The following is an 18,834-nucleotide window of genomic DNA, read 5'->3' as shown; positions in this document are numbered from 1 at the left end:
CTCTCTTCTCTGCCCTTTATCTCTTTCCTTCCTATCAGGGGAACCAGCCTCCAATATTTTAACATAGGTTCTTTTCTATTTTCCCTAAGTGTCGGCCGGTCTGAGAAATAAAGGGAAAGAGTACAAAAGAGAGAAATTTTAAAGCTGGGTGTCCGGGGGAGACATCACATGTTGGCAGGTTCCATGATGCCTCCTGAGCCACAAAACCAGCAAGTTTTTATCAGTGATTTTCAAAGGGGAGGGAGTGTACAAATAAGATGTGGGTCACAGAGATCACATGCTTCAAGGACAATAAAATATCACAAGGCAAATGAGCAGGGCAAGGTCACAAGGCCAGGGCGAAACTAGAGTTGCTGATGAAGTTTCATGTCCCACTGTGCACACATTGTCACTGATAAACATTTTAACAGGGTTCAAGAGCAGAAAACCGGTCTGACTAGAATTCGCCAGGCTGGCATGGGGGTGCTGCAGGAGACTAGGGTGTGTTTCATCCCTATCTACAACTGCATAAGGCAGACACTCCCAGAGCAGCCATTTTAGAGGCCTCCCCTTGGGAATGCATTCTTTTTCCAAGGCTGTTAATTATTAATATTCCTTACTAGGGAAATAATTCAGCGATATTTCTCTTACCTGTTTTTGGCAATAAAAGAAATATGAGTCTGTCCTTCCCAGCTCCCAGGCAGTCAGACTTAATGATTATCTCCCTTGTTCCCTGAACATTGCTGTTATCCTGTTCTTTTTTCAAGGTGCACAGATTTCATATTGTTCAAACACACATGCTTTACAAACAATTTGTGCAGTTAATGCAATCATCACAGGGTCCTGAGGCAACATACATCCTCAGCTTACAAAGATGACAGGATTAAGAGATTAAAGTAAAGACAGGCATAGGAAATTATAAGAGTATTGATTGGGGAAGTGATAAATGTCCATGAAATCTTCACAATTTATGTTCAGAGACTGCAGTAAAGACAGGCGTAAGAAATTATAAAAGTATTAATTTGGGGAATGAATAAATGTCCACGAAATCTTCACAATTTATGTTCTTCTGCCATGGCTTCAGCCGGTCCCTCCATTCGGGGTCCCTGACTTCCCGCAACACTTCCCACAGTCCTGCAATACTGAACAGCTGAGAAGTCTGACTTGCAGAGGAAAGAATAATTATATTCCCACAGTCTTCTGGAGCACATGTCATATCATTGTCACCCTTCACCCCTGGGGCTAGCACTGTGGACCTCCTGACCTACAGCACCAGAAGGTCCAACTCTACATTCCTCTCCAACTCTACTTTTATCATCATTTTTGACATCAATATTCTCATGGATAACCTATCCAACACCTTGTCCAGACCATTCTTTCACCTTCTTAGCGCCAATGATCACTCATTGCCCCATCTTAGGCAGCCATTTATAGAGACCATACAAGGAACAGTCTCCACTCCAGCATCTCAATTTCAAATGCCCTTTTCTTTGACCATTATCTCCTATAGTCCAGCACACTTATACCAACTCTCCAGCACTCCTACTCCTACAACCCCCATACTATCATCAACCTTAACATATAATATTGACCCTACCACTTTTCTTATTATCTATCACCCACCCTCATATCCTTGCTTATCTCCCAACCAGCCTAAATGACATGATCTGGCACTAAAATGCTCCCTTGCAAATATCCATAACTCCCTTCTACTCACTGGGTAAAACTCCAGTGCTGGTTAAACCCAATTGTGTAATTTTGCCTCTATCCGAACAGTTAAATGTTACTGAAGAAAATTACAGAACCATTCTAACTGGACTGATTTCAAATGTATAATCACAGATCTCAAAACAGAACTCAATACTGCCAGACAACTTACTTCCCTAGGAAATGTGTTTTCCCAACTTCTAAGATAATTATTCACATCTCTGCTCTTCTCAAATTTCCGACATTCCTTCCCTTTCCTCACGACTCTCAGCTAATGACCTTGCTTTGTACTTCATAGAGAAAAGAGATGCAATCAGATTAGAACTATCTCATCTTTCAACTATCAATTCCACCAACCATCCTGTAACTGTACTCAAATACGCTGCTTTCATTTTGGTTAAAAAGAGAAGAAGATAGATGAGATACTTCCCATGCTCTGTGATCAGATTGTCTCTTATCTTCTTAAAAATATCACCCTACTTTGTTTTTTCATTTTTGTTAGTGTTCAAATCTGGCTCAGGGTCTCTCACAAGGCTGCTGTCTGTAAAGAGCTGACTGGGGCCGAAGGATCCTTTTCCAAGCTCACTCACACTGCTGTTGGAAGGAGGTTTCAACTTCTTGCCAAGTACGCTTCTCTATAGTGCTGCTGAGAATACAGCTTCCCCCAGAGTAAGTGGAGAGAGAGAGAGAGAGCAAGAGACAGACAGAGAGCATGTACACTGAAACAAAAGCCACAGTCCTTTTGTAACCTAAACTCAGAAGGGGCATCTCATCTTCTCTTTGCTTGTACTCTGTTAATTAGAATCAAGTCATTAAAGCCAATACACGGCATGAAGGGATGCATTAAGCTTCACGTCTTCAAGGAAAGAGTATCAGAGAATTTATTGGACATATTAATACTTTAACAACTGCTACTATTTAAGAGTTTTAAGTAACTCTAAATTTCATATTGAATCAAAAATAATTTCCTCAGCCTAGCATATTTTCAGAACCCTCTATATACAGCTCTACAACCAACCCAATATCACCCCATCACTTCAGTCAATACAAACCCTTCATTGCCTGCCTTGTTCATTACTGCAATTGCCTTCTTCAGCACTTTTATAAATAGTTCTGATTACAGTACCAGGAATTAACTAAAATGTTGTGATGTAAATATTTCCAAGTCATTTTGTCCATGAGTTACATAATGATGATTTCATTCTTTGCAAGCCAGGACCAAGTCTTCTACTCAATTTGTATTCTTCACAGGGCCTGGTATTGGGCTATGTACAAGCATGAATGAACCAATCAATCTAGTTAGCAATAGAAAGAAAATAATTTCAAAATTAAATATTATTATATCTCTCTTGCCAACCATTCAGTGTTTTATAACATTACTTTTTTATTTTTATTTTTATTTTTGAGACAGAATCTCACTCTGTCACCCAGGCTGGAGTGCAGTGGCATGATTTCAGCTCACTGCAACTTCCGTCTCCCAGGCTCAAATGATTATCCTGGCTCAGCCTCCAAGCAGCTGGGACTACAGGCACCCACCACTATGTCTGGATAATTTTTGTATTTTTAGTAGAGACAGGTTTTCACCATGTTGGCCAAGCTGGTCTCAAACTCCTGACCCCAAGTGATCCACCCGCCTCAGCCTCCCAAAGTGCTGGGATTAAAGGTGTGAGCCACCATGCCTGGCCTATAACTTTACTTAAATTATAAGGAATTGTCTGTGTCAGGTTTCGCTGGGTTTCCCAGCTGTAAACCCTTCCCTTCTCTCCCTCCCTCCTCCTATTTCCATGTCCTTCCACAGCTTAGAACCATTTGACTTGCAGACTTGATCCCACTCCAATCTCTCAAACCAATCCACGATCCTCATCATGGGTGTGACAGCACAAATTAGTCTGATCCTATGTCTAGTCCCAATCTGACTTTGCACCTGTACTATGATCACTGGCTTCTGCACTTTTCTTCTTTCTTTTTTTTTTTTTTCCATCTTTGTGCCTTTAGTTAATTACATTATTTGCCCTGTACATTATTGTGTCCTTTCCAATCTTGATAACTGTTTTAAGGATACCCAGGCTTTGTTTTAGTCAAGTACAGTAAGACAAGCAGACACATAGACAATCATCATGAAAAAGAAGGATTTTATGCTCCCTGGGAGATCCTTGGAAATAAGAAGCAGGCCACACCACATCGGGCCACAAAGGGAAGCACGAGGGTCAGTCAGGAAGCAGAGGGAGAGGGGAAAACACGGCCAAGAGTCTTTATTGTGTTTTCCATGGAAAGAAACCAGTGAGGCAGCGTAAGCAGGTTTAGGACTGGCCAGTTTGAATCATTTCAGTAGGCCCTGGGGCAGCTGTCTGGTGTCTGGCCCTGGAGTGATTAAGTCAGTGGGATAGTGGACTGTATTGTAAGAGCCCACTAAAGAAAGTAGTTAGGGGTGTGGGATCTAGATTGGTTGGTTTGCATATGAAAAGTGTGCTGGAAGGTGAGTCATTTACTAACTCTAGGAATTAGCTAACCCTAGGAGAGGCAGTCCCTTCAGGGTCAGCAAGGCCCCAAATGTCAAAGCATGAAAATCACACCGTGAATCTTAGGATTTTCTATAAGCTTATTGACCTTCCTCCAAGACTTACTCCAGCCCAGGAGTTCATGTATTCTAGGTCTCGAGCCATGGAAATCTGTCATATCCTGGAGTTAATCAGTACTAGGCTTCACATATGAAAACAGGCTCATTAAGAAGCAAAAATTATCCTGCCAGTAGATCTTATTGCAATGCAAACTTTAGATTCTGGAAGATTTTATTTTCTATTCTAAAGCAACTTCTTGCTTTCTTTGTAATTAACTGCAAAACCAAGTATGCATAGAACAATTCAACAGTTTTCTCAAACCAGAAATTTTCTTCATTTTCTTAAATGAAGAAAAATTACATTCTCAGGTCACTTTCAGGACATATTAACCTGTAGCTATAATTTATTTCTATTATATACAGTCATGAACACAAAATTTAAAATATTAATTTCATGATAATTTTCTCAAAAGGGTAAAGCAATGGAAAAAAAAAAAAACTTTCAAACCTTGATCTATGCCAAATCCCTAGGAGGAAAAAAGGTTTCCTGATGGTCTAAGGGAAAGACTTATGCACTTCGATAAGTCATTTATGATATAGAATGTCCTGTTTTAAAAGGAACTGCTCATTACTCTAACAAGTTGTTGAGCTAAATGTGTATTTTGAATATTTTCAACTTCATCTTTGTCATTCCAGTGTTTTGAAATGCTCTATAAAAGCTGAATTACATATTCATTGCATTTTCAAAATCCAACTTTCCTTCCTTTTCCATTTTATATCAAAAGCCTTCTTACGTCAATATAAATTTAAATTTGTATAGCACAGTACTGTATAATTTACGAAGTGCCTTCGTAGTCATTTTCTCACTCCACAACTCCAAAAAACAGGATATAGGGCACACATTCTTATCCAAATTGTCTCACAAATTAGTAAATTTATTTACGCTTGCTTCATCCTTTCATTTATTCAGTCAACATTTGTTTGACAGCCATTATGTATCAGGCACTACTCTAGGCACTGATAATGCAGAGGAGACCACAAACTCACCATCCTCAGGAAACTGACATGTTGGCAGGAAATGATACAATAAATAAGTGAACAACTAAGTGAGGAAGCCCAGATTCAAACCCTGGTTGCATGATTACAAATTTAGAGGTCTTTTCTGGATACCACTCTGCCAAATTATCCAATGCCCAAGTCCTCTTTGCCATGAATTTGGTAGTTTGATTTCTTCTTGGACTCATCTCTCTAGGTTTCACAAAGGTCTCAGATTTTTCCTAAACTCTGAAGTAACTCTGTTATCAACTGGCAAAACATTATTTAATAACCATCATTTTCAGGGCATTACTGTGAATGGTTAGGGAAAACCAGCCCCTCCATCCCCCTCTCAGAAAAAGAGAATCATGGATTTTAAAATTAATTTTAAAAAGAAAACACATATATGCCAAGAAAAACACATACCGATAAAATTTTAAAGTACAAATTAATATCCTGCAAGAGTATACTCACTGAATTATTAGCAGTTGTCCGCCTACACAGTGTTTCTACAGGACTGCATTTCAAATTACTCCCTTTGCCTGTTTTCCATCTCATACCACTCACTAGTAAATTAACTTGTTCCATGTATCATTAGTAATTCATGACTTGCTTGTGAAAGTGCAGGGACAGCACTACTACAGACCTAATACAGTGAATATCCTATTAGGAGGAAATTAACAAATGAATTGTTGCCAATCAATAGGTGTTGAAGAGAAAATTACAATGATAGTAAAGCATAAATAATTTATACACAATATTGATTTTTTCATTACATTAATTATTCTTTATAGCACACATAAGGAACTTGGAGAATAAAACCTTCAAAGCAAAGAAATTATCTGCAGTGGTGTTTTAGGCCTAAGTCTGAATTCAAAAGACAAAGAATGGTCCATGAGAGTTAACAATTTTTTATTTATTTATTTATTTTTGTTTTGTTTTGAGACAGAGTCTCACTCTGTCAACCAGGCTGGAGTGCAGTGGCCTGATATTGGCTCACTGCAACCTCCGCCTCCTGGGGTCAAGCAATTCTCCTGCCTCAGCCTCCCAAGTAGCTGGGACTACAGGTCCCCATCACCACGCCCAGCTAGCAAATATTTTTAAATTAAGAATGCACCCAATAATAAATTGGACACTTCCGATGTACACAGGTTCCTTCATGTTGTGAGAAGTTTTTAGACGCAAGTAGTTTTGATATTTATCAATCAAAGTAGTGACAGAAATGTTTATTCATAGAAATATTACAGATAGAAATATCCATTAGTCTACCTCTTTCATCGAATATACAGAAGGCACAATAAGGAACTCAAGGAAGCTGTGTGGGGGAAAAAAAAAGTACCTTCTCTGATACCTCTCCCAGATTTTTAAAATTCACTGGACTTAAATTCAGACCAACAAAGTGCACATTCCTTAGAACTAATAACTTTCATAGCCAGCAGAAAACAATTCCTCAGGCAATTTTTTTGTGGCCTCAGAGACAAAGACCTGAAAATGATCCTTTTGTTTACAGGCCATTGATGACTCTAGCTATGTCATAAAATGGTATATGTGCACGTGCAAGAGAGAGAAAGAGAGAGAGGAGAGAAAAGACAGCTCCGTGTAAGGAGGTACAACGACAGAGAGGATTCAGGTTGCTATATTCTCCACGGATGGCATTGTTCCCAGCAACTCAAAATCTCCTCCTCTGGATGGGAGAAATGAACGTGATATATATGTACCAATGTCAACAGATATACTACCAACAGACATGGTATTGGATATGGATTTTGTCATCTATAAATATATATGTTGAACAGTGTTTTGCTGATGGCATTTTGACTCTCAGAATTCAAGCAGTGAATTGAGGGTTCTTGTGCCAAGTTTTGTCAGATACCAATTTTATGTAAATATTTTTAGTATCTAGTATTAGAAGCTCTTAATAATATTTTGCACCAAAAGGTACACGCATGTGTACTTTCAACATATCACATTCCCCCAAAATAAATGTGGAAATATTGCTTCAAAAGTCCTTTAAAATTAAAACTATGAGGATAGTTTCAAACATGACACAATGTATTCCTTCCCTCATCTGTTACCTTCAGAGACTTAAAGCTCATAAATATTACTCTAGAGAATTTTAATGCTCTTGGAAGAAAACCTAAGCAGCAGAAAGGGTCTCATCTCATAAACGTTTTTGCAAACTACAGCCAGTTTTGCAAACTACTTGTCATGCCTTAACTAATATTGTTATATAACTTCAAATTTATAAAATGTGCATTGTCTACTGTGCATCATAATATAGATACGACTGGCCAAATCTGTCACTATTATCAGATGATTCTGGGGTACTAAGATGACAAACATCCAAATTAGCATGATTTTTATTACTCAGCGAAAAGTCACTTTGTCTGTGGTAACTGTTCCTTTGGAGAGCGGCCCTTTGCTGCACTCATCATTCTTTAGGTGGAGACTAATGGTCCATGCAGAAAAACAGACAGTACAGGTACTAAAATATGGGGTATCTGTTCTTGGTCTCATTTGTAGAACACAACCAGGGCATCCATAAACTGAATTAGAAGAAATTTCAAACTATTTTTAGACACTGTGCAAGTTAGTCTCCATTTTCATCCCTCCCATCACTGGACCCCAAATCCATTTACCATCTTTCTCTGACTTGCTGAAGGCCAGGGAATGCATCAGCTCTCTTGCCCTTTAGCTTCTAAGTGGATTCACTCTGGAAGGCAATAGGAGGAAATGGACAGGTGGGAGGAGAAAGCACTCCCACTCCTTTCTCTTGGCCTCTGCTCTATAGCTCTAGCAGTGGCTGCTTTCTGCAAACACCTCCTCTCCAGAAGTTTCTCCTTCGGCTCTCTCCTACTACTGAAACTGGAGCTCCTATCAGCCTCCAGCAGCCAAAGAATACTGATAACACAGTTCTCTCCTTTTGCCTCTTCACATTCAATGGGGTTAACAGTTTCCTCTTGTTACTGGTTGCAAGGTACCTTGAGGTCCAATATTGGTTTCCCTATCCCTGTCCATACCTCTCAAACTAGTTCCTTTGAAATCCCAAAGTGTGCCTGTGCTTGCTGCCAGGACCTGTAAAGCTACCAATACTTTAAAACAGCAGCATGATACAGAAAAAGAATGTACAAGTAGATAAATATACATTAGTAGCACTTAAATATACTCGACCTCCAAATCAGATAGCCTTCTGGATAGTGGATTACTTCCCCTAACTGCACCATTGAGACAAACCATTGCATACCAGATAAATTTCTGTCTTCTACGTTCAATATTACCTTCTTTCTGATTCAGTTATTTTAGGATTTCATTCTTTACCTTGACTATTTTTGCTCTTCTTCTCTCCCTCCTTTGTATCATTCTTCCAATTTACACTTTATATGATCACTGTGTGATATCTCTTTCTTGGCATGTCACCTTGTTCTTTACTATATTATGGGGCTCTTACCCTCAGATTTACAGACACACATTAAGTTACCACGTCTTTCTTTAAAACCACGTTTGCTCTTCTTTCTAGGTCTATGTTTTCACATTTGAAGTTTCTACACATTCCTAGAGTCCACAAAATACAGATGCCATCTCTCAGGTTTATGCTTAAATATCCAGAACCTTTAATTATTTGGAAGAAATACTTTGTAAATCTAATAAATAAATACCGAGGACATCGAGGTGATTAGCATTTATACCCTCTGATGTTTATAAAAAAACTCGAAAGCAGGAGCAAACATAAATATACAATGTCAAATGCAAGGTTCTGAAAACAAATGACACAGTACTCACCAATAAAAGCATGGTAAGATATTAATAATAGGAATGAACTACAAATATTTATGTGCCCACAGGCAACTAATTCAATTTCACTGCAGGATTGCTTCATGTATGAATTTAATTGTATATGTTTAAACATTTTTATTACTGTTTCATTAATTTCCCATAAAAAATAAACTGTATGCTGGGGGGGAAAAGACTGCAAGTTTCCATTCTTGGACTGAGTGCCCAGTGGATATCCACAGCATCCTAAGAATTAATATTGACTTTATCATTTACGGCTTCTCTTTTGCATCACAGCTTGAAAATTCATTTTTACACTATTCAGGAGGAGAAGTTCCAAATTCAAAAAAGGTGGTACAGGTTTAGCTATCATTTTATTTTTACATAAAAACAACATATACGTGGCGGGGCGTGGTGGCTCACACCTGTAATCCCAGCACTTTGCGAGGCCAAGACAGGTGGATTACCTGAGATCAGGAGTTCGAGACCAGCCTGGCCAACATGGTAAAACCCCGTCTCCACTAAAAATACAAAAATTAGCCGGGCATGGTGGTGGGCACCTTTAATCCCAGCTACTCGGGAGGCTGAGGCAGGAGAATTGCTTGAACCTGGGAGGCGGAGGTTGCAGTGAGCCAAGATCATGCCACTGCACTCCAGCTTGGGTGACAGAGCGAGACTCCATCTCAACAACAACAACAACAAACATATATGCATGAGATGAGTCTCAGCAGAAAATAATAATAGCTAACTCTTCTATGATTTCCTCACTATGTGTCAGGCTTTGTCCCAAGAGTACTACATGGGTTACCAAAGCTCACCATGAGACAGTGCTCTTCTTACTGACATTTTCCAGGGAAGGAAACTGAAGTGCAGAGCAGATAATTGACTTAACCCAGGGCCACATGACAGCAAATGACTGAATCAGATTAAAATCCAGGTAGTTTGACTTCAGAGTTCATGCTTTTATTTTATTTTTTGTTTTATTTATTTATTTATTTATTTATTTATTTATTTTTAGAGAAGGGGTTTCACTTTGTTGCCTAGGCTGGTCTCGAACTCCTGGGCTCAAGAGACCCACCCACCCCTGGCCTCCCAGAGTTCTGGGATTACAGGTGTGAGCCACCATGCCTGGGCCAGGGTCCATGCTTTTAAACATTACCCCAATTACATTCACAAATCAAGCACTCGCATGATTTTCAGTGGCTGATAAATTTGTCATTGTTTTCCTCCAATCTCTCTTGAAGTCTTTTTCTAATTCATCATCTCTTTCTATTGTTCTCCAATATTATGATCACCAACCACCACCACCTCAGCCACCTAGCCTTGACCAGTAGTAATCCAGCATCTGTATAAACCAGAGGTTATATTAATATATAGCTCTCTCATCCTTCCACCCTACATCAGAGTTCACATCCTCTCAGTTTAGGCTGATTTTTTTCTAAAGCACAAATGAATGATTACATTAACTTTTTCAAGAGGCAAATACATCTGTCAGTAAATAAATGAATTTCTGATGTGTGGCATACAGTCTAATAGGAGAAACAAGTTCAATGGTCCTCAATAGTCCAACAAGTCCAATAACTCCAATAGTCCAATAAGTCCAATAAGTCCAATAAGCTCTGGTCTCCATATTTACTTTTACTTCTCTTCTAGAGAATCCGGGGAGTGGGCATCTTGCTAATTATGGAAGGCAACCGCTAATAATTAGAATTTGCACCTGAAATAACAGAGTCATTTGGAATTTTGATAATTCTATCTTTTAAATAACACAATCTTGTCAAGTTATGCTGCTATGTTTTCAAGGTAATCTAAAAGCTGACATTTATTAAGAATCTTCTATAAATTAATCTCTATGCTGGGCACTTTACGTGTGTCTTACTGAGCAACTGTATTTGCCAGAGGAAGATAAAAACAAAGAACACTGTCCAAGTTAAAAAATGTTTACTATTCTTTCCAACACATGAATGCTCAGCTATAATTTAAATAAAGTTGTATTAGCTAATTAAAATTAACAGGGAATTTATAAATGATATCTACCATCTAACAAACTCAAAAACAAGATAAGTGATTACTACAAAACATTAATTTGGCCAATTAAAATCAACAGGGAATTTATAAATGATATCCACAATCTAATGAACTCAAAAACAAGGTAAGTGATTACTACAAAATATTAATTTGGATTTTCCATTTAATTGTTTTCATACTGAACCTATTTCTTGGCCCAATAATTTATTTCATGACTCTTAAAATCACATTAGGATTTGCCAGTCTCAATTAAACTGTTTAGTTCATTATCAAGCATAAATAACTTTCAAATGCCATAAGCTTCTGATTGTCTTTAGTCAAAATGAGATGATAACAATTAGCTTTGGGGAATAATAATATAAGAGTCTAAGATTAAGTAAATCCACATTGTTGGCAGCTAAATTTGCCTCACTTCTATTATGAATACATTTCAATTTCTCTAAAATCAACCCAATCAAAAATTCCAAGGTAACCATCAGGAAGAAGGCAGAAGCATAAATCATCTATTACCATTTACTATTTCCAATTCATGTCTTCACTACTCAAAAAACTGAAATGGTTTAATTTAACCTCTTTCTGATTTATAGCAAATATTGTTGGTTTGAAGCAGAAGCAGTACTTTAGGAGACTCTATAATGAACAAATCAGTAGATATGGCCTACAGACAGAACAATCTCATATCTCTTTAGTTTTACACTGCTCTTTAGTTTTACACTACAAAAACCTTATGGCAAAAATTAACCTTCCTGGCAGTTCAACAATTCTAATTAGAAGAGACATCAAACAGCTTATGCTTTAGAAAGCAGTACAGGCCTTAATAGTCTAGTCTTTGAAACAGAGCTCTGTAACCTCCTTATATATTTTAGCCTGCTGTCTAAAGGAAAAGCAATAACCAGATAATGTTTCAAAGTGGTTCTGGTTTTTGTGGCAAGTTGTGTTATGTTTTCCCATCTTATCTTTTTATACTTATTATTAAGAAGCAGATGACCTAATACACAGGACCCATTTATTGCTTTTGGCCCTGAATGTGTAAAACAGTCTATACCATCAGACTTTACAAAAAGTTTCCTTGGTAGAAATATTACAAATGCTAGAGGACTAGTTCATTTATAATCCTTTTTTTCTTTTCTATGCATGGGGTAGGAAGGAGGAGAAGAAAGATACCCTGCACTCAGCTTACATTAGAACTAACGAAACTTCAAATAAAAGGCCATCCAGGCTAAGCCTTTCCCCAAGAAGAAATTCCTTTTACAACATCAGTAGTTAACCAGACATTCCTCGAGTTTTTACTGAGAGTGAGCATCAAAGAGTTCATGCTCTTTTTAGACAGTTATAAATTTTATTAAGTTCTTTCTTACTCTGAGTTGAAATCCCATCAGTTCTTATCCTAGTTCTATCCTTTGGAGCAATACAGAACAAGCCTCCCTCACCTTCCACATCTCATTCCTTTTACTATTTGAAGGCAGCTTTTATGTCTCTCCTTATTTTTCTCTTCTCCATATTAAATATTACACACTTTCAATTAATTCTCATATGACATGGTTTCCAGATGCTGCAAATAAATTCGAATTGCAGTTTGACTTAAAATTTTTCCTAAATGGGATACAAAAAAAAAAAGAGATCTGAAGGTTCATTTATTTCTCATGTATTTTCACCTACAGTTGACACAGTTGGAGGGCTTGTCCAGAATCCAGTGGTCCATCCAGGACCTGTATCTATGGCAGCTCCTCTACTTCCTGGTAACACACACACACACACACACACACACACACACACACAAACACCAGTCATATAAATGGCTGTGTGATACAAGGTGAGTCAGATAACCTTATCTCTCTCTCTGGCCACAATGACTGACTGAAAGAATAGTCACAAGTTTCAAGCTGGGCTAATCAGAGTCATTCCCCAAAATTTCAAACTGGAACTCAGAGAAGGCCTGCTTCCCTCTCGGCTTGTGGAGCTATTAGATATGAAGAACATTTCCCATCTTGTGGAATTGGCCAATTTGATAAAATAAGATCAATATGGAAAGGAGTATGGGAAGAAAGACCCCAAATCTCCAGTTCCAGTCATTCCTGAAACCACCTCTCCCCAACCTTCGGGTGGGGTGACTGGGTTAGCCAATAATTCCCCTCTGGCTGAAATAAATTTGGGTTAGGTTGGTATAATCTGCAACACAGAAGGTCCTATTTAATATAACATCCACAGGGTTCAAACTATTCTAACAAAACTAATGGAATACAGGTTATAAAAGAGAAAAATTGCCATTCTATCCTACAAAATGATGCAGATAGAATATCTTTCCATCATTATTTAAGAATGGGAGTGATACTCACTTACCAGAGATGAAGCCTAGGCTACACAGGGCTGCCAATATTCAAAACGCAATTCCCAGAACTATCACAGTGCCTGGCACATAGTAAGTAGGTGCTTAAGGCACACTCCACTACACTTTCCATAGTAAACAGAAGATGTATAGTAAGCAAAACATTGAATATAAATTATGAAAATGAAGACATGAATTCCCTCAAGAAACCTTAGGTATATCATTTCACCTTTTTATGGTTACATTCCCCATGACAAATGTGGGACTAGATTCTCTCTTCAGTCCTTTTTAGCCATAAAATGCTATGATTCTATACATACTCAAGAATGCTAAAAAGGAGTCTTTTAAGGCTCTGGACATGCAGATTAAGGGGTGTACAGTAATAAAGAAGGAAGCATAAAAAGAGTGAGAAAGAATAACCTGCCAAAAAAATAACTGGGGGGGGAAAGCAACACAAAAATAATGGGAAAAAATCATCAGTGATATGATAAAAGAGGTAATTCTGATGTGCCATCATCCTATTCTAACCAGTTTCTGTGGTCAGAAGTTACCTCTGTGCTGGATTCAAACCACTAGCCCGGGGTCCTGCCCCTTCACGACCCACATAATCCATATGATGGCCTCTTCAAGTTCGCCATTATTTCTTTTCAGAGTTGGCTTCCTGCTTCTACCTTCAGTCCTAGATGTTCTCACCTCTCTCACCATTCCAGATAGATTTTTGTGTTACCAACGGAATGTATATCCAATTATATTGTGTGCCCCCAACTTTTTTCCCCACCTTGCCCCCTGCAAAGACTGATGCCCAAATGTCCATAATTTTCAACTTATTATTTAAGTTTGCAACCTAGGATGCTTAATACAAGTAATCATAAAATGGTATCTCTGAAAGGTGACCCATTTATACAGATCTTCTCTAAGAAACTGACCTCATGATTTTTTAGGAAGAAGGCCTTGAGTAGGGAACCTATCGTTGCAATTAACAACTGATATTGCAGTATTACTATATATCCACATAGTAAGTACAATATGCCAGCATATTATACTACGCATATATACTATGCTAAGCATTTTGCATGCATTGATTCATTTAGTTCTCACAACACCCCTATAATGGCCATACTAATTATTATCTACACTTTAAAAGTGAAGAAACTGAGACTCAGAAAGAGTAACTTACCCCTGGGTACATGGCTACTAAGTAAAAGAGCCATATTTATCTGACTCCAGAATCCTTACTCTTACCCATTATGTGATCCATAAGGGCATTGATCTCTGAGCGAAATTGGGAGGAGGCGCTTTGGGGGGACCAAAAGCAGAAAGACTAGGGAACCGAAATCAACAAGATCCACTTATCAATTTTGCTTAGAGTCAGCCCTATTTGAAGTAGAACCTTGTTCTCATTATGTACCAATAGATTATCTGCCATTTTGCATTGTGAAAATATACCCTCCATTATCCAGGCTAATCTAGTTGACTGTAGAATGCTGTACACAGACATTGCAATGACAGACAACTAATTCAATCTTCTCTGCTAGAGAGATGCTACTGTTAACATCCTTTCAACTTTTTCCCTATAGCTTTTCATGCAGGGCACTTCACATATGCCACAACTATTCCCTCCTACAGTATCTAGAGCAAGAAAGTAATTGAGAATTACTGGGGAGAGAGAGAGGGTGGGAAGGAAAAGAAAGAAGGATTATAAAATGAGGTAAAAATAAAATATTACCAAAAATGTTTTGTTTTTTTTTGTTTTTTTTTTAGAAAGAAAAGGAAACCAGAACAGGGTGACTAATTGCCTGCTAACTTGTGATTCAGGGAGAAGTGAATGTTTATGCTCCATTACTAAACAAAGAAAATAACTTGACCATACACTAGAAAGCATATGTTTAAACAGTCACAGTGGAGTTTTCCTGTGTCAACCGAATAAAGAGATATTAAGTATTTCCTGTAGAAGTGAGACCTTACTGCTTGTCACCTATTCAGGGTCTGTAGTAACATTATTCATCACTAAGCAAAAATCTAATTATTTTTAGATTCCACATCCTCCTCTAAGTCCTTTAAAATCTTCATCTATTTACTAAGACTTTTATGAACCTGGGACAAAAATAATGCCAGCCCCTAGTGAACAGTAATCAGACGTTTTTATGTGATAATCAATAAGACTCCAGTTTTAGTGAAATGGAGGCTGGGAAGCAGTCTAGCAAACCCTTTGGGGTCAATCAGGAATTAATCTAAACAGGGAGTACAAGGTTGGATGAAATGTAGCAGAAATTGTGTCTCACTGAAGTAATAGTGTTATGTGTTAGGAGGTTTGGAAGTAATACTTAATTGAAAAACTGTTTTAAGCTAAAAGAGAGTGGCAGGATCTAAAGTAATACACTATTAAAAATATTTAAAAGCAAAGGATCCGTAAAATATACTAAGGGAAGAGCCTAATGCCCTCATTCCAAATCCAGTTTCTTATTCTAACCAATGTGCACGAAACAGGAAAAGGAGCAGGGAGGAGGGAAAGTATCTGAAGAATTGCCAGAGTAAAAAATCCCGTAATGAAATTTTGCTCATTCTTGGAGAAATGAAGTAGAATTAGATGCTTCAGTGGTGGTAAATTCCAGAATCTGGGTAGCTTCCAGTAAATGAAGCTTTTCTATAACGTCAAATGCAAACGCTATCTGGGATATCAACACAATGAGCTTGAGCTTTTAAATTCCTATTTCCTCATACCACATTGTTTGAAACCTTTAAGGTAAAAACTTCAATGAATTAGCGTTCCAAGCTTTTAATATTTTCGTCCTTTAGCAAGCATGTCAGATTAATCTTCAAATTGCAATGGGCAGAAAGAACCTTCAACCAAATTATTAAGCCCATGTCTCTCTCAAAGCATGTTAATAATGTAAGCAGTTTCATTGGCTATTAAGATTTTTAACTTTCCTAATTCTCCATTGTATTACTGTTTTTTAAGGCTGGGAGGCAGGGGATCAAGAACGTCATTCCATCCTGAAAACAAGGGATGTTATGTTATCTTTATACTCACTTAACACCTAGCACACCGTCAGGCACCCTGTAGGCATTTAACATACTTTTGGAATAAGTTGATGTAATGGCCTAGGAAGAGCATGGAAATCTGAGGACAGGTGAGTCCAAATCCTGGCACTGCTGGGTAACAAAGACCATCTCCAGAATTAGAGTTATCTATCGAGGTAGAACAGGAATTTGCACGTGTGTCTTCAAAGTGGCATCAAGAGGATTGACTGTTTCCTGAGCTGCCACCCAAAAGCCACTTATGGAGGGATTATATTCATCTCCAGCTTCACCACGCCTGGAAAACTGCCCTGCCTCTCTACTCCCCATTCCTTTTCCTGGGTTTGGGTTTGCACTCCCAAAACTTAAGTTCACAGTTCTACAAGGCTGGTCTAACCCAGACCGCGATCCCCTCCCCATTTCAGGGCGTTTTTCCAGCGTCCACTGGGAGGGAGGCCAGGCCGTGCTAGGCACGCACCAGGAAGGATCCACACGGTGGCTCCGCACATCTTAGAGGGTGAAGGCAGAGGGGTGGCGGGAAGCGGTGGGGGCTGGGGGAAGAACGAGTTCAGGACCTGGGCACTATCCAGAGGTTTCTCATCCCTCCCCAAAGCCACAGCGCCAACCGCTGAAGACGCCAGGAAACCATCGGCAGGGGCAGGGAGCGCGGGGTCGCTCTGGGTCAGGACTGGGGAAGAGGGACGGGGGGTGGCGGTGAAGAACAGAGACGCAGCGGGGGACAGTACCTGGTGTGGCTGTGGTTGCGGGGACAGTCCTTCTTCTCCATGATGGCCGGCACGCAGTTGGTGAGCTCCGTCCAGTCGGCGTGCAGCCCGCAGCTCCAGCCGGTGGAGAAGCGGGAGAAGAGCCACGTCTCCTTCTTGCCAGGCCGGTGGCAGGTGCACTTCTTCTGGCCGGCTTTGCAGCTACAAGGCTGCTCCAGCCGGATGTTCTTCACCAGGTGCCGGCCGAAAGTGGTGCCCCCGGTCTTCTGGATGTGGAGGAACACGATCACGTCGCGCCCTTTGATGTTGAAATCCACGAAGCGGGTCAGGTCCTTCAGGGTGAAGTTGAAGCGCGGCACGAACCGGGGCAGGGAGCCGTTCTCGGGGGCCTCGGGGTCCGGCTCGTCTTCCTCCTCCTCTTCCTCCCCCTCCCGGGGGTCTCCGGGTTCTTCGTCCTCCTCCTCCGGCGCCGCGGCCCCCCGAGGTCCCTCGGGGGGCCCCCGGGGCGGCGGGGGCAACTGAGGCCGCCGCTCCCACTCCTCGGGCGGCGCCTGAGCCCGGCGGGCGGGACCCGGGACGGCGGGCGGGCCGGCCTCCCCCGCGCGGGGCTGCTCACCGAAGTTGGTGCAGGAGCTGGTGCAGGAGGGGGACACGTACTGGTACATGATGACCACGAAGAGGAGAGTGAGCACCGGCGTCAGCAGCCACTTGTTGAACCTTTCATCCATGGTCCCGCTCTCAGGCCGGCAGGCGAAGCGGCGGCGGCGGCGGCAGGGCGGACGGGCGCCCGCTCGGAAGTTTCGCGGACTCCGGGGCGCGGCTCGGAGCCCGCCGTTCCTCCATGCCCCTGACGCCGAGGCGTATGGCTGGCTGGCGGCCCCGCGGCCCTCGGGGCTTGCGGAGCCGGGGCCTGGGAGGCGGGCGCCGGCGCGCTCGGCTGCGGCTGCGGCGTGGGGCGCCCTGCGCTCCCGGGGGCGCCCAGGCCGGCCGGCTCCCTGCCCCCGCCCCCGCGCGGCTCTCTCAGGCGACGCGCGGCATCCCGCCGGCAGCTTGCAGGCGCTCAGGCGCTGGGGAGCGGGGTTCGGGTCCTGGACCTACCGCGCGCAGCCGGGCAGCCGGTAGCTGCGGCTGCGAGCGCTGGGGCTGCATGAGGCTCGCCAGGGTGCGGGCCAAGGGCGAAGGCGCGGCCCGCTCCCGCCGCCCCGGCCGGCCGCGGGCACCTCACCCGGCACGCGCGCCCGGCGCCTTTGCCGGCAGGTCGTGGGGCTGTGGAGCCGCGAAGGCTGACGGCGCTCGCCGCAAGTTTGCAGAGCGGCCCCCGCAGCGCAGCGGCAGCGGGCGAGGCGCCTCAGCGGAGACGCCTCTCCCGGCGAGTCGCACTGCCGCTCCGGGCTGTCCGCCCAGGCGCAGGCACGCAGACACACTCGCACACACAGGCTGGCACCGCCACAACCCGCCAGCCGGTGTGACAGGAGCCCTGCTACCCGCAGCAAAAACCTGCCCTAGGTACGGAGCATGCGCCAAAGCCTTCCCCAGCCCCGGAGGAGTTTCCAGGGGAGGAGTCCGCTGCTCCGCGGGAGTCGGAGGAGGCAGCTGGGGGTGGGAATCCTTTCCGCCTGGAGCAAGGAGAGATTTGGCAGAAAGGCAAAGGTGGGGCGAGAAGAGGCCCCGAAGTAAGCGTCGCTGGC

General features: G+C 41.7%; 1 protein-coding gene across 1 annotated transcript in view; it reads right to left on the bottom strand.

Moving 5' to 3' along the window:
- The window catches only part of HS6ST3 (heparan sulfate 6-O-sulfotransferase 3), an 807,361-nt gene extending 789,383 nt beyond the window's left edge, over positions 1–17,978 (bottom strand). The window contains exon 1 of the mRNA XM_055244389.2: positions 17,168–17,978. Coding sequence (XP_055100364.1) covers positions 17,168–17,874 — 707 coding nt within the window. The 5' untranslated portion in view covers positions 17,875–17,978. The remainder of the gene's footprint in view (positions 1–17,167) is intronic.
- Between the last annotated feature and the right edge of the window lie 856 nt (positions 17,979–18,834).

The sequence above is a fragment of the Symphalangus syndactylus genome, chromosome 15 (genome assembly GCF_028878055.3).
Source record: "Symphalangus syndactylus isolate Jambi chromosome 15, NHGRI_mSymSyn1-v2.1_pri, whole genome shotgun sequence".
Lineage (NCBI taxonomy): Eukaryota > Metazoa > Chordata > Mammalia > Primates > Hylobatidae > Symphalangus > Symphalangus syndactylus.
This window is presented reverse-complemented; position numbering and strand designations above follow the sequence as displayed.